Genomic DNA, 17,098 nt, shown 5'->3' with positions numbered 1-17,098 from the left:
GGGGGAAAGCCGTAACAGGATGTTCGTGTTAAATTATTTTTAATAAACAAATATTTTTTCAACCATAGTAAACTGTGCGCCGACAAATCGTCAAACTTGTTGAAACACAATTTTGGTTGGTGTAGTAAAATTCTCTCCCACTAAATTTCTTTACAATTTTTAGATGCTTAGCATCAAAAATTAAATCGTAACGATTTAATTAAGGAGGTGGAAGGGAATTTTACTACACCAACCAAAATTGTGTTTCAAGTCTGACGATTTGTCGGCGCGCAGTTTACTGTGGTTGGAAAAATATTTGTTGATTAAAAATAATTTAACACGAGCATCCCGTTACGGCTTTCCTTGCCCTATTCTTCATATTGAATTTTAATCATCAGACCTATTTAAAATTATTTAAGAAATTTTCTTTCGCAGCTTTAAAAATCATTTTTTTTTTGGGGCAATTTTTAGATTGGTCCTTACTTCCTACCGCCCCGTTTAAATGGAGAGATATACAAGAATTTTCTTCAAAATGAGTTGCCTGCTCTCCTCGAAGATATTCCTCTCTATGCAAGAAGAGAAATTATTTTTCAGCATGACGGAGCTCCTGCACATTTCTCTCGACAAGTACGCGATTTTTTAAACGCGCATTATCCGGACAGATGGGTGGGTCGAGGTGGCCCAATCATTTGGCCGCCGCGATCGCCAGATCTTAATGTGCTCGATTATTTCGTGTGGGGACACATTAAAGCCATAGTCGAGCACAGGCGTGATGGTACAGAAGCTGAAATGCGAGAAGCAATTCTCGCAGCTTTTAATACCATCACGCCAGAAATGGCGTATCGCGCGACGCGCAACATTACTCGAAGGGCCGAACTTTGTTTACAAGAACGAGGGAGGCACTTCGAACAATTGTTACATTAAATTTTATGAGAGTGGATTAGACCTACTGGGAATACCACTTAAAAAAAAATGCGCCGTGCTGTATACCGCAAGGTGGCGAGGAAATGACAGCATAATCAAATTAGAATAAAATGCCATTTACGGCCCGAGTTTGAATTTTATTATTAGTAGCCTAATAATATTTCTTGTGCACTACATAAAATTTTTCATAATAAATTCTTTACATTTATTTAGATGCTTAGCGTCACATACTACACGTTTACGCGAAGTAAATTATCGTAAGTTACTACAAAATCCCGTTTACGAAAAGGAATTATCGTAAGTTACTACAGAAGTAACGCTCGCGTTTAAACGTAGTAATAGTTAAATCAAATCAATTTAATTACGAGGAGGGAGAGGATTTTACTACTAGAACGGGAGCTGTTGTGTTGCAAGTCTGCAGACAATTTAGTCGGCGCGCAGTCTACTAAATTGTTGGAGAAAAAATTATGTGTAATACACAAAAAATATTATTATTAGGCTACTAATTGTAAGATCCAACCTCGGACCGTAAATGGCGTTTTATTCTGACAGCGTAATATTTTTTATTTCGTGCGCGCGCGCGAGAGAGAGAGAATAATTCGACGCGGAGCTTTAGCGTTAAGCCCCTTGCACAATAGGCGATAGCGATAGCGATAGCGACAACGATCAAGTTGCCGACAAAGCTATTGTGCAAGGAGCTTTACGCGCCGCTCCGCGCTCGCGAGCCAGCGGCAGCGTCCCTTCCACTGCTTCGCCGCGCGCCTTGTACGGGGGTTACGGTGGGAGTGTGGGCGTCTCTTCTGGCCGCGCCGGCTTCTACGCGCGTGGATTGGCCGATCTTTTTCAATTAATTTCTCAATAAGTATTGCGAATTTCGCAAAATGATAGAAGACTTTTCTACTCGGTTTGACTCACTCTACTTGCATACAAGAGGCGATTATTACCAGACACCCTGTATATATTGTATATACATATATATTTTTTTTAAGATAATTGTATAGTTCCAATTTATATATATAAAATTACATATTAAGATTTGTATATACATACATTGTATTGGAAAAAAAAATTTATTTAACCACTAAAGGGTACTAACTTGTGCTCGGGCCTACGGATACACTGGGCACAATATACCCAGCCGTGGTTTTTGTTTTTATATGTAATAAATAATGGCAGTAATTACATCTCAGTCGATTTTCAGAATGATCTCTCTGACCTCTTCATATTCAACAGGAGTTTGTGGGATGTTCAAATATCGTGGATATTCAAATATCCAATCATATTTTCATCAGATGTTTCGGGGTTGAATAGGGCTACATCATTTTCACTCATTTCTGCAAACATTGGATTTTGAGGACAACTCAATTAAATGTGCTAAAAATTGCAATTTCTTTTAATGACACACTCAGAGAAAAAATTTGTACCAGCAACTAGAATTTTTTTTGTTAAACCGACTAGAAATTTGTGGATAAATAACGCCTCAACTATGTATAATATAGTTGTAATAACAACAATAAATAAATTATTTAAACTACAAGAAAGTAGTGGCATTAACGAAAAATATATTGTGTATGCAAAAAGTATGTTGTAGTAACATGAATAATTATTCATTGTAGTGATATCAACATAATTTTTAGAGTTGTCTAATAAAGAATAATTTCTTATTTGTTAAACTAAAAGATTTATAATTAATATACCTAGGCGACTAGCGCCTAGCGCCTGAAAATATCTGCTTTGGTCCCGTAGGGGGTCTCCTTATATACAAGTCGGTGCGGAATTTTGAACTCGAGAGAATGTACGGGCGATGCGACGCCTAGCGGCGTCGATGCAATCTATTTATAATGCAAAATTGATTAATATATATGTGGGTGAACACACCCTGACTGGCGAACCTTAGAAGGATCGCTGGAAAAACCCTGCTGAACGACCCTAGTTATAGGAATCGATGTTGAATTTTAAACACGCAAAAGTATACTGGCGATGCACCGCGTAGCGGGCGCGAGCCGAACTCTCTCGCCGCGCGAGTCCGCGCTGCCGCCCGCACCAGCTTCTGGAAGTATGCTACACAACAAAAAAATATTTGTCTAAACAATAAGTCAAGGAGTTGTCTAAACTTGAAAAATGTTATTGTCATATCTTGTTTTATGGAGTCTATATAACTATAATAATTATAGTTGAGGCGATATTTAACTATCAACTAATAGTTGACAAATATTGTTTCTGTGATTATACTTTTATAGTATTCAGTACTATTTAGTTCCTATTACTTTGGAAAACTAGTTACAAGTAGTTAAACTGCAGAGTTGCCAAAAAAATAGTTGCCACAACTATTTAGATTTCTCTCAGTGCAGGTTTTGTGTTAGGGCACAAAATGTTGTTGAATGATGTTGTAATAACTATCATGTTGATTATTAAATTTTATTTATATTTTTAATTATGTGTCTTTCATAAATTATAGCTCCACAGTTAACGAATTTTTCGGCAACAAACCTGGAATGGGATCTATTAAAAGAATTCGAGGCCAATATTGCAGCAGAAGATATTGAATCTCAAGGATTAGTTTATATTGCGGGATACGTTGCGCATAGATATCGCCATCAGTATCCTCAATTAGGTAGTGCAACCAATACGGCGATACACTGTAACGATTGGCTGTCGTTTATTTCGCGAGGGAACTGTATTCGTCCGTCTGCAGACTTTTTAAAAGTTGCAGAAATTATGAATAATCAATTCATGTTATTTCACGGAGATTTTTTCAATCAAGAAAACAAAATTTTTGACAAATTAACCCAAATTGTATGCGTGAAAATAAATAATAGTATTCCAAAAGAGGTTGTTGCATGTTTGGTACGTACACGAACGTATATACGTTTACGAAAATTAAATAAAGATATAAAAATGAATAATTCAATTAAAAAGAAAGCTCAAAAAACTAAAAAAATTTGTAATGTATTATTATAATCTGTAATGTATTATAATTTTTTTTTCATTTCCATTTATTTTATGAAAAGTTTATCATTTTCAATTATATTTTGTTGTTTTTGATATATACATTTATTAATACAATTGTTTTAATCTGACAAAACTGTGTTTTTATTTTAATGAAGTTATTTCATTTTGAATTTCCGCCTTTTTGTGTGGGGCAGTTCTGATTGGTTCTCTGCCCATAATACCGCCATTATGCGCGTTGCTTCACCTTGTATACTTCCACCATGTTATACTCTACATCCCTAGCCCGTCTCTCTCACCGCCCCGCACGCCGTCAATACTTCACGCGCTCCCTGCCCGCGGCCGCTCTCCGCTCAACGCTTTCCCCTCTTAACGCTCCGCGTCCTTAATGGTTCTTGCCCGTCCGGCTCTCACGCACGCTTTCCGAACCCTTTTCCTTCTCTATCCTTCTCAATCATGCCTTCCCTCCACTTCCACACGCACTCTCGCTCCTCCACTCTCTCCCTCTCACTCTCACCTCCACCAAATGTCCGAAAAGAACTGCCTAGTCACCACGTGTCGCACTCTAACGCCCCGGAAACGGAAGTCCCCCTCTGCATATTGTATTTTATAAAATAAAATTGTGTGAATTTCAAAGGTTGTGCGCGCGACCTGTGAATCCCTAAATTCTTTGTCAAGGTGGTGAAGGTCCGCGGTGATAAAGGTGTCAACAGTTATTAAGATTTCAAGCCAGTCAAAAATGTAACTGTGAAGGTTCATATTATTAAAAACGCAATTTACTTTTTAGAAAGTTAGTAAAAGTTAGTTGTCTCTATTTATTCTTGTTGTCAACGTTTATGAATTATTTGACAATATTATTTTACGTTTCTACATGATACTCATGAAATCTTTATTGTAATTGTTGGAAATAATAATTTAACTCCCTAACGAAGGGAAGCAATCTTTTGTTTTAGTCAGAATCCCTCTAATCAGAATCTGGCCAACTTGACAGTTCTGGCAAAATTCTACGAGAGAGAAGGATATACCCAGGTAGCACATATTAGTTTCATATACGTTTTTTGAACGTATACATAGTTTTATAACCGTAAAGAATTATTAAAAAACGTTTGAACAAAAATGTTTTTGAAATCATGATTTAAGAAACATATTTGTTTACGTTTCTACAGTTAATAAAAATACCTATTTGTTAAATTTTTTCTTTTAAAATTATACTTTGCTTTATCTATATATATAATAGCTTTAATAGGCTTTTTTGAAACATTTAAATTTATATTGCACTAATTATTGCACAAAATAAATCATTTTATCCATGCACATATGTTCACTTATTTACTTAAATTAATTTTGTCCTACCGGTCTTAATCTATTTGTCATCGAACAAATCTGAGCTTAGAAAACTTTCAACAGTTGCAAAATAAACGTTCTGCTGAACGTGGCCATTGAAAGAACATTTATATTTGTGTTCCGTTTTGAAGAATGTCCTGAACTGGTGCACATCAGTAATGCAATTAAGTTAGAGTAAGATAAGTATATTTTGTTTCACTTTAATTTATTGCACGAATGTGCACTAGTTCAGGAACTTCTTCAAAAAAGAATAGACGTCATAGATGGTATATGCATAAAGCTTTTAGAACATTCTCACGCATGTCTCAAAGACGTCATAAACACGTTCCAAAGACGTGAAAAGTAGGAATTTTAAATGTCTTTATCTAAAATGTCTTTATCATTAAAACAAAACGTTTCTATAATAGTTTTTTAAATGTTATTTTATCAGAAAAGAAGCGTTCCATCGAACGTATTTCGAATGGACCACTGAGAAAAAAATCCAGGCTTTTTTCGATTAAAATAATTGGATAATCTATCCGAAAATTAACAGACAAATGTTTCCGATTTTTTAGATCGGAAAAAAAACCTAATCAGATCGAAGTGATATCCGACCAAAGTTATCCAATCCAAAAATTGAAACACATCCGATCCAAAAAATCCATTTGTTAATTTAAAGACAGATGATCCAATTATATCTTATCCGATTATAATATATTTTATCCCGAATATGGCTGATGAGACAAAGAACAAGACGTCTGTTGTAATCGTGGATATGTAAAGCAAGGCAGAGAAAAACGCAAGTCGTTATGACTATCATACAACAACCTTTTACGAATTACGTTTTTCTCTACTGCCTTAAGGCCATTGCACGTAACAAAGTTTTAGTCATAATTGTAAGGCCGTAAGAAAATAGACCAATCACACTCGATTATTTTTCGAGCTCAAGGAGAATAATCGACTGTGATTGGTCTATTTTCTTACGGCCTTACGATTATGACTAAAACTTTGTTACGTGCAATGGCCTTTACTTTACGTCCATGACTACGACAGATGTTTCGTTCTCTCCCGTTAGCCTATGCATACGAGAAACATATATCATATATGTGTTACTCGTATATGCATATTCGGGATAAGATAAAACTGCACACTTGCACAACTTCTCACAACCGGCTCAACACGCACATATGTAGCTGTAAGATTCTGGTCGAAAAGCACGCGAGCGCGAGGCACATACGAGGCACTCAGGCACGAGCAAGCACGAGCACGAGGCTCGCATACCGGAGACAGCGGAAACGAAGATTGAGCCGTGTACTACGCGTGTTCTCTAAATGATATCGGATAAAATATTCAGCTTACTGACATCATCGGATAACTTTTCATTGAATGTCACTTAATTTCATGGGATGTTAAACTTTGTCGGATAAAATAGTTCGTTTTATTCCGACGAAATCAATGTCTGACATTAATCCGACGAAATTTGAACGACCAAATAAACGGCGACTCATTTTCCATTTACATATTATCGAAAATTACATTTTATTGGATAAAGACATGTATTATATTACTTCATCGGACAGCTTCAAATCCGTTTGAAATATATCGGAAAGAGTAGTTAAACGCTTTTCTCCGATTAACGTTGCTGGACATTTTTCTGAGTGACATTTTTACTCATGAGAAACATTCCTTGAAATCGGTTATAAAACGTTTCGGAAAAACGCTTATAAAACATTTCTGTACGTGTATGTGCTACCTGGGTCTCTTATATCTCTTTCTGTTTCTCTTGCTTTTGCTAAGAAATGACGAACTAATCCAAAGTTGCTACCGTATGGCCAAACTCTGATTAGGGGACTATATAAACTTTAGTTTTTAATCTATAGAAGTAATTGTTTTTCTTTTGTTTTTCTCTCGTGCCTAGACGTTCTATAGCTAAGTTTACACCCTGAATTTAGACCGCGGCCTATACCTCAAATTGACCTAAATTATTTAGACCGCCTGCTTTAAGCACTTGATAGACGACCGGACCTGGCTTCAAGTCAGGCCGCGTATTTTAGTGACCCAACTTGAAATAGGCCGTTATCATTTGCGGTGTAAACGCGCGATCCCGCGCGACGCGTCCTAAAAGCTTATTTATTTGCTTTTTTGGATTCGCTGCAAATCAGAGCGATCCCAAATACGATTCCGTCAATTTTTAGATCTCTTTCGGTGTAAACGCATGATGACTATAGACCTACTTCGGGTCATAATATAGGTCAAGCCGCGATCAGGTCGCTGGGTGTAAACGTAGCCATTGTAACGCTGCCCGCGTAACACTGTTCGCGTAACGCTGCTCGCGTAGTATAACCGTTTCTAAGAGATTATTAAAGCTTACTACAATCATATTTTAGTTTTTTTATTCCGTAAATCCACGATAGTAATTATTCTAAATAAATAATATTCAAATATAATATATATTAAGTATCATATTTACGTACTCGTTCAGTAAATCCATGCAGTATCTTTAGAATCTTCCTTTGCTCTCTACCTGTCGGCGATAACGATAACATCCATTCGCTGTACAGCCATGGACTCACTAATCTAAATAATTAATAAATAATAGGCATATTACTTTAATTCTAGTTCGCAACATTCTGGCCCAGTGGACCGCTGAATGTCTTTCGATTTTCTGGCTTTCACATAATAACACAATTTTCTAGTTTTCTTATAATAAGTTCATTTTTATACTCAAATTATTTTTTTGACCTAATATTATCATAAACATCTTATTCAGATTCTGTATTTCCAATTCCCAATTATTTAGAATGAGTATAACAATGCGACAAAATCGAGCGATTTCATGGGCGGAGTGTGGCAAATTTGGAATTCCGAAAATAAGTGTGGCTTGCTAGGGTTAAGAAAATTATAATATAATTTTGTAATAACTTTCATTAATTTTTCTCTAAACTCGATCTATACAATTAGTAATACTTCTGTAAGTATGTAAAAAGAGAATACATATACAACACAAATAAAATTTTGCTAAAACGATACACGGAATCTTATATTAGTATAAACTATATACTTTCTTTAACTATATTTTCCTAGATTAAAAATCTACCAATTTTTACATTTGATTAAGGATTAAATGTTTCACGATATCATTCTTACCTATACTGTGACGATTACAATAGTTAACATTTGAAGAACTGTAAACTATTATAATTTCTAAATAAAAACAATTTAATAAATCATACCTATGTTATATGTAAATTTCTAATTACCAACAAAAGTGATGTTTTACATTGAGTATGATTATTATTATATTTCACTATCTTTTGAGTATTATTATTATTATTATTATTATTATTATTATTATTAATTATTATTATTATTATTATTATTATTATTATTATTATATGAATTTGTATCTTAAAACAGAATATATGTATGTAGTTACTTATCACACTTATATGTACATTACCTATAAATAAAAAGTTCGCCCATGCGATAAACTGCTTCTCGATACCGATGCTGGAACGCACCAAGGCCTCGTAGAGAAGTGCCCATAGAAGTTTCTGCAAACACATTTGTAAAGATATTATGATAATATTGTCATATACATATATTTCAAAAATATCTGTGTTTGTAAAAATTATGTAAGTATTAGTGTGTTGGATATTGATATTTATAACTTGAAAAAAAAAAATTGATTTTAACCTAATATTATTTGTCACTGGCAATAAAATTTACAGTTAAAATATATAGTTATGTTATGAATACATCATACCACATATTGCATTCAGCGTATGTTCACTAACAAACGGTACTAAATCTTTTACAACTGTCCCTCCTGTATTTTTCAAAGACTTGGCCATGTTTTCACCTTCTTCGATCAAAATCTCAACAAACTGCTGCAATATATTAAAATGAAATGTGGGGGTTAATATCTTTCGTCGTGAATGCCATTTGGCGCCTGAAACATAAACAACATAAAGGATAATTGAGATAACAATGTGTAACAAATATTGTGGTAAATATATATATTTTTAAAAATATTTTTAATTTTTTTATATTTTATTTTTTCAAATTAATTGTTCTTATTGTTTATTACAAATCTATTCTTTTTTTGTTGTGCTGTGCACAAACTTTTGCGATAATATATTCTATGATAAAATATACAAAAAAGAAGCCCTTTATAATACGCTTTGTCTATAAATACTTAATATATACATTGGATCAAAAAAGTAACACCCAGTTTTCTTACAATAACTTTATTCGAATAATACATAATTACGAATTGTGTCCATATAAGTACCCATACAGCAAAATATATCTGAGATATAGCCAGATATCTTTATGCCTACAATTTTAAGTCAAATCTGAGATATCTTATTTTCAGATATTCACAGAATATTTGCAGGACATCATTACTCGATATCACATTATATCTTTGAAAAAGACATCTCTGCAACATTTGCATTCAAATATATGGCCGATTTACAGTTACTCTTATATTTTATAAAAATCAACTCAAGTTTATTCGTAGCCAATAAACAATTCAAGAGGACTTGAACGCTGTACCGATTCGTCCCGGCGAAAGCCACACGCCGCGAGGAAAATTGAAAAATTTTCACTTGGACGGCGCCGGAGGTAACGACCGTGGCGCGAAAGCAACACGCCGCGAGGGAATTTAGAAAATCACTCGGGCAAGCGCTAGTGACATGCGCTGCCGCAACGCGGCTACATGCGCCATTACCTTCTTGTAAGCAAAAATCCTTACGCGCTAGGATAAAAGGCGAGCATCTGAGATACTTGGCTTTAATATTTTTTGTGATACCTCTGAGATATCATACAGAGATGGCAAAATGCAAAATATTGGAATAGTATCGAAACATAATTTTGAATTTATTGCGAATTCTTATGAAAAGAACTTCTTTTATATCTGAAGAAGAGCTCAGAATTGGTGATATAAAAATTAATTTTTTTTTTAACTTTTAAAAATCATTTTAGAATCTATAGAGAATAAATACGGAAAAAGAATTAATTTCAGTAATCGAGAATTTAAAAAGAATTCTTCTTTTTTTCTTGCTATTTGGGTTGTATATAACATATCTGCTTTTAAATGAAATACAGATATTCGATATATATGCAGAATCAGATATCATATCTGAGATAAAATTATCATGGCTTTTTATAATCTTGGAGATGTCTCTGAGATATTCTCATGATATCTCGACAAGTGTTGCACAATCAGATATTCTATTATTTAGATATCTTCCAGATATCTTGGTGATATATTTTGCTATGTGGGTTAACTTATTACATATACTGTATGTAATAAATTACTTATGGAAACAATTCATACTTATGTATTATGCCTTCGAATAAAGTTATTGTAACAAACTGGGTATGCAAATACTTTTTCATCCACTGTATATACGTTTTTTTAATCATGTTTAACGTGCTTATATTATTATTTAACAATTTTATTATTTATATTTAATAATACTTACATTTATTTTTTTCATGATTGATATAAAATTTTGTAAACATATACGTAAATCAAATTACTATATTAATATTAATAATAATTTCTCCCAATCAATCACCTTTAATTACAGAAATAGAGCGTTTATAATATTAACCATTTAACTGTTTTGGACGAGATTACTCGCGCGACTATATCGCCCGTCAGACGCTTTGGACGAGAATACTAGCGCGATGATATTGCTCGTCAGATGCTTTGGAGTTAACTTGGGCCTCAAGTTTGTCAAGCAAATTTTCATAATTTGACTATAAATACTTATAACTAAAAATCAAGATTGTTTAATCAACAGCAACTAATGTTTTATTTTATATTAATATTTGAGGTAAGAGAAGAAATAAAAAAATGCATAAAGAAAAAATACTAATTTATTTGAATTGTTTTTCTGTGAGATAAATTCGAAAGCATGGAACAACACAAACGGCAACATTACAGTGCTTACGACTTGACTTCTGTGAGTTTGATTAGTTTCCTTAACAAACGAGTTAACTCTTCCAAAGCGTCTGACGGGCGATATAGTCGCGCGAGTATTCTCGTCTAAGGGTCGATTCAGACACAGCCGTGCCGTATCCGTACCGTGCACGAAACAGAACATCAGACAAGGATACCTATTGTCTCCATCCTTGTCTAATGTTGTCTCCATCCTTGTCTGATGTTTCTGTTTCGTGCACGGTACGGATACGGCACGGCTGTGTCTGAATCGACCCTAAAGCAGTACTACTGATCGGCTGAGTGTAATAGTAAGGATGTAACTTCAAGTGTTGAATAAATATATAAATATATACCCAGCAAACGCAAAAGGATTAAAAGATATTAAAATTTGTTAATACCTTTGAATCCCTTTTTTGGTGGAATTAGATGAAATTAGATGGGATTCGAAATGAGATGGTCCAATCCCATGGAATCCAAAAAAGAAATTTTTAATTCCATCTAATCCTATGGAATCCGTAAAGGTTATGGAATTGCATGGCATTAGATGGTTTAGAAAACGTCTCGCGCCTCCGTTGGGCGACCAAGCGCCGTTGTTCGTCGGTGAGCTTTTGTGTATGCCTAAGGGCATTACACGCACTACTGCCGACGGGCAATTAGCCCGAAAATGAGATTTGTAAGATCTGTCAGGCACCGTAGGGGGTCCCTTTACATAGCGGTCGAGACGAAACTTTGAACTCGAGAAGATGCCCCGGCGATGCGACGCCTAGCGGCGTCGACGCAAACTGCCGGTAATGCAGATACCGCGCGGGCGTGTACTATTGGTGGCGCGTACCGCCAGAGAGTTCAACACGGACACTTTTCAATTCAATCCCTATCCTGGCATTCAATGGTATTCATTTTATTGTCAGAATAGACGGAATTCAATGGAATTCAATACGGAAATTTTTAATTCCTAGTTTGGCATTCAATGGTATTCATTTCGTTAACGGAATCAATGGTATTCAATGGAATTCATCACAAAACCTTCTAATCCCTAACCTGGCATTCAGTGGTATTCATTTTGTTAACGGAATCAATGGTATTTAATGGAATTCATCACGAAACTTTCCAATCCCTAACCTGGCATTCAGTGGTATAATATTTTTGTGTCGGAATTGAATGGGATTCAAAAAAGACAAATTCTTTCCAAAATAAAGAATTCCATGATATTGAAACTATTTCAATCCCTTTTTTGGACAGAATGGAATTCGGAAAATCCTTAATTGAATTCCTGGCAATCCCGTTTTAATTCTTTTCAATCTTTTTTCATTTGCTGGAATAAATAAATAGGGGAGACCGGGGCGAAGTCGGCCCCGGGGCGGAGTCGTTTTTGCAATTATCTCAAAATCTGTATGTTGTGTAAACTCGCCATTAATACTGTAAGCGTCCCTTATGAAAATGTGCCCTTCATTGCCATTAAAAAATGCCATTGAATTCCCATTGTTCCAGACGCAATGGAAATGAGGGCATTTTTGCCAAAGATAAAAAGTTCCACACAAAATCCCATTGGTATTGCTATTGGTATTGCCACTGGTTTTGCCGTTGGTATTGCCATTGGTATTGCCATTAGTATTGCCATTGGTATTAACACTGGCAATACCAATGGGATTTTGTGTGGAAATTTTTATCTTTGGCAAAAATGCCTTCATTTCCATTGCGTCTGGAACAATAAGAATTCAATGGCATTTTAATAAATGGTACTATTTTGTCTTTAATATAAATGCCTTCATTTCCCATTGACTTTGGTTCAACGGACAATCTAATAGGAGCTCTTAATTGCCTTAGGCGACTAGCGCCTGAAAATATCTGTCTCGGTGTTCCGTAGGGGGTCTCATACATATACCAGTCCGTACCGAACCTTGAATTTGAGAGAATGCATGAACGATGCGACGCCTAGCGGCGTCGATGCGAACTGCCGGTAATACAGTTACGGGCGTGATGATGATGCATGTGCCAATGGTGGCGCGAACCGCCACATTTACCATTGACGAATTTCCATTACAATTCACACTGAACAACATTGGCTGAAGGTAGAAAAATTCCATACAAATTTTATCCTTTATGAGTCATTGGCAGTTTCCATTACGCCTGTATGGAAAAGGTTGTCATTCAAATCTTGCCATTGTGTTTCCATTCATCTTATTGCCACTCAATATTTTCCATTAACTTTTCCATATAATTCGCATTGCAAGTTCCATACACAAGTTTTAACCTTCATAAGCCATTAGCAGTTTCCATTACGCCTGTATGGAAAAAGTTGTCATTCGAATCTTACCATTGCGTTTCCATTCATCTTATTGCCACTCAATATTTTCCATTAATTTTTCCATATAATTCGCATTGCAACTGTAGGGCAACCATACATTCCCACTGACCGCCATTGAGCACTCAAGGGCACATTTTCATAAGAGGTGGCTTACGGTGCCCACGTGACCACGGAGTTTAGTGAGGTTACGTGCCATGTTGTGATTCTTATCGAAGCAAACGTGTTTTCGCAGGTCAAAAGTAAAATTTCTTCCGCGTCGAAAATTTGTAATATCTTAAGTATTATTGTCTCTCCGAATCTCAAAGTAAGTGATTCTAAAAAGTAGGACGAAGTGGGGGACATTGATACAGCGGGAACATTGATACAGTCATCATATCTCTGCATGAGAAGCATCTAAGAAGGTCACGTATCCATGCATAAATGACATTTAAATTACGATCAACCTTACTTTTACAACCGCGAACTGAACACTTAATTTTGCTCGTCAATGCGGAGAAAATTCCATATTAATAAAAATACAAAACCCAGTAACGCAAAGCCAGTATGACCGCACGTCAAGCCTGTACAATGCCACGAGATCTGTTACCATTCACTGCTTTCACTTTCGACCACCAGATGTCATGGCGACGAATGTCAGATCCCAATTGGGGCTCGCGGTGCATGCGCACAACGAATAAGAAGAGATCGACTCGCGGCGACGAATAGGGTGGTCGATAAGAAATCGATCGAGGTTGAGACGATCGAAGCAGAGGAGCACCCGGTGATAGCACGTGGATTGAAATCGAGGTGGAAAACGTATTCTGGAAAAGGCGCTGATTCTGGAGGCGAGGTGCGACAGGAGATGGAGGAGACGAGTCAGAAGATAAAAGGAATAGCTTGCAAGGAAAACAGATGGAAGGAAAGAGAGGGAAGGAGCTACAGGAACTAGAAGGAGCAGAAGGAAGGATACGGAGGAAGATGTCAAAAGGGACGCTGAGGATGGAGGGAAGGAACTAATGGACACGGACACGGACGAGGACGAAGCGGAACTGGGGGAAGGACAGAAGGATTGGAGAGAAGGCACTGGAAGGGGTAGGGAGGGTGATAGCAACATTGTAAGGCCGCATAAAGGCCAGGTTGTGATCTTTTAAAGAATTGTAAAGGGTTGGGTACGTTCCTATAAAACGCCATATGTGTGAGTAAGAGGAGGTGATGGAAGGATTGTGAAAGATTGTAAAGGTTTTGGGAACATTTCCTGAAAAAAGGCCCGGGTTTTAGGCTGGAAGGCCGAACCGAATAAAGTATTATCTATCTACACTACTTTATAAGTAAGAGAACATTATATTACATATATATAAGTTTGTCATTTATAATATACATTATTTAAATTTCAATTGCAGAAGTTTATTTTTTTATTAATTAACAAAATTAAAACGTAAAACAAAACTTAATAACAAGCCAAAGAAAAACTTAATTATATACAAAAGAGCATATTGTATTATTATATATTTATGTTAATATTATTATATGTTACCTCCACTAGTGAGAAGACCAGTACCTAACCAAGGATGAAGAGCGTGATAAAGCCAACTTTTTTCGATGTGTTTCGTGCTGCTTAATATTGTCTGAAATTACGGAAAATATTACATTTAACATTATTTTATTCAGACACTAATAATACATCCAATAGGTAAATTATTTAATTGATTTCGAAAGTATTTTAAACATTAAGTTATCTCTAATAGCTTATTTATCATTTATCATCAATAAACATATTCTTGCAAATTAAAAAAAACAATAAATATCTTATCGCTAATGTAAAAAAAAAACAATAAAAACAGTGTGTATCAAACATTTTTTATATTTTATTACCTCTAAATCATCCGGATGACGGATGAATACTATGGGAAGAAAGATTTCCCAAATTTTACAAATGGGATAGTACTGGTTAGTCATATTAACTAGAAACTTCCATTGTTCTTCTAAAAAAAATGAATGTATACATTTTTCATGTAAATTTATAAATATTGCTCGAAAAATATATTGTTGCGGCACTGCCACAGTATAGGTACTGTAGCACTGCGCCCTTGCACTCATCGATTAAAGTCAGCTGACCGCGAGAATCGATATCGACAAAAGAAGAGTTATTTTTGGCGATGAGCGGATTATTGATTAAACTTGGAATAGTGCGAATCCGCTGAGAGATTGACTCAGGCGACTTCCGTTGTATTTGGTGACACATTAAAAGACGTTTGACATTCCTAAATTGTGTTCCTTTCTTCCGGGCGCGTTAGCGGCGAGTGCGGGAGTGCTGTTTCGTGTACGCAAGTGCCGGTAAACAAGAGCGGCGGTTGTCTCTTCTCGAGCAGTGCAATGATCGCAACAATATGATCAACTTTATCAATATACGTATTTTATGGTATCTCAAATAACATGAAATTTAGGAAATAAATCGCTTAAAAGTAATCAACATGCAATAATATTTATATTTATATATGTATTTTATAGAGGAATGTCTGCAAGTATTACATTTAAAAACTTGTGTAGAAAGGCGAATAGAGACGGTGTCTTGCGCCAAGTATGTATACACGCGAAGCGAGACCGCACCGTGACTGTTTTACGCGACGCAACGAATTGCAAGTACCCGAGATTTTGAGATCTCGATAATGACTGAACGGATCGAGTTTTGAGTAGGCTCAATCGATAGCTTGGGATTGATTTATATGTATAATAAAAGTGTTTTAATTTTTCCTCTATTAATTTACAAGAATGTATAAGAAATTTTAACTTACCCCGTGTACCAATACATTGCAATACATTTCCAATAATCGGAAGACGTGGCATTCCTGGTATAAGATTGATAAGTCGCCCGTTTTTTCCATGATGCATATAATAATTAGTTATTAATAAAATAAGAATAAGCAATAGCAATATAGTAGTGATCATTGTTTGTTGACGAAATAATTAGCCAGTTCTTATTGAGTTTTCCTTCCTTCAGCTCTTTTCTCTTAGTTCTTAAATTATACAAATCATAAAAGATGTACATTATTTATTTTAAGACAAAATTACATTCCTTATGTTCTACATGTGTTTAGCAAATAAAAAGTATGTTGAAAATTTTATATATTTAAGAAAAAAAGGTAACAGCTAAGTACACGCGTAGTATATGTTGTTAAGTAATAAAACCCAAATGGTAAATAATATTTTTTTATACTTCGGAAAAATCCAAGTGGTAGTAGCTTTAATTCTCCTAAAAAATAATAATAATATCTAATACCATACAACTGTGTTATCTTACCCGACTCAAGTGATATGTAAAAATTAATATAAAATTAAACATTTATTAAAAAAAAAAAGAATTAAAAATTAATACAATATTAAAAACATTTTTTTAATTTTAGTTGAAAAAACTTGGCGCTGCTAGATTTTCAGATATCTGTATTAAATAATTAATTTAAAATATTAAATTAATAATTACAAAGTAAATGTAGAAATACATGTAGAAATTTCACACAATTTGATAATTTAAATTTTTTCCATTTATAAAAATTATTTTATTAATATAATATATTGTTCAGCAGCGCCAAGTTTTTTTAACTAAAATTTAGACGAATTTTTTAATTTTAAACTAATTTTTAATTTTTATTTTTTAAAAATAAATGTTTAATTTTATATTAATTTTT

At 34.8% G+C, this 17,098-nt stretch overlaps 1 protein-coding gene across 3 annotated transcripts in view; it reads right to left on the bottom strand.

Annotated features, from left to right (window-relative positions):
- Positions 1 to 17,098, bottom strand: part of LOC139819876 (cytochrome P450 4C1-like) — a 112,079-nt gene that overhangs the window by 29,098 nt on the left and 65,883 nt on the right. For 2 of the 3 annotated variants that reach the window (XM_071789633.1, XM_071789634.1), the window contains exons 2-7: positions 16,208 to 16,429; positions 15,288 to 15,397; positions 14,950 to 15,040; positions 8,942 to 9,127; positions 8,636 to 8,729; positions 7,650 to 7,752 (exon numbers count right to left, since the gene is read on the bottom strand). In XM_071789633.1, the coding sequence (XP_071645734.1) occupies positions 7,650 to 7,752; positions 8,636 to 8,729; positions 8,942 to 9,127; positions 14,950 to 15,040; positions 15,288 to 15,397; positions 16,208 to 16,361 (738 nt within the window). In that variant the 5' untranslated portion in view covers positions 16,362 to 16,429. Of the gene's footprint in view, positions 1 to 7,649; positions 7,753 to 8,635; positions 8,730 to 8,941; positions 9,128 to 14,949; positions 15,041 to 15,287; positions 15,398 to 16,207; positions 16,706 to 17,098 lie in introns of those variants that run through there. The other variant, XM_071789635.1, reaches the window with a different exon arrangement.

Source organism: Temnothorax longispinosus, chromosome 10 (assembly GCF_030848805.1).
Source record: "Temnothorax longispinosus isolate EJ_2023e chromosome 10, Tlon_JGU_v1, whole genome shotgun sequence".
In the NCBI taxonomy this organism is placed as follows: Eukaryota; Metazoa; Arthropoda; class Insecta; order Hymenoptera; family Formicidae; genus Temnothorax; species Temnothorax longispinosus.
The sequence above is the reverse complement of the archived record's forward strand: the minus strand, read 5'-3'. Positions and strand labels throughout refer to the sequence as shown.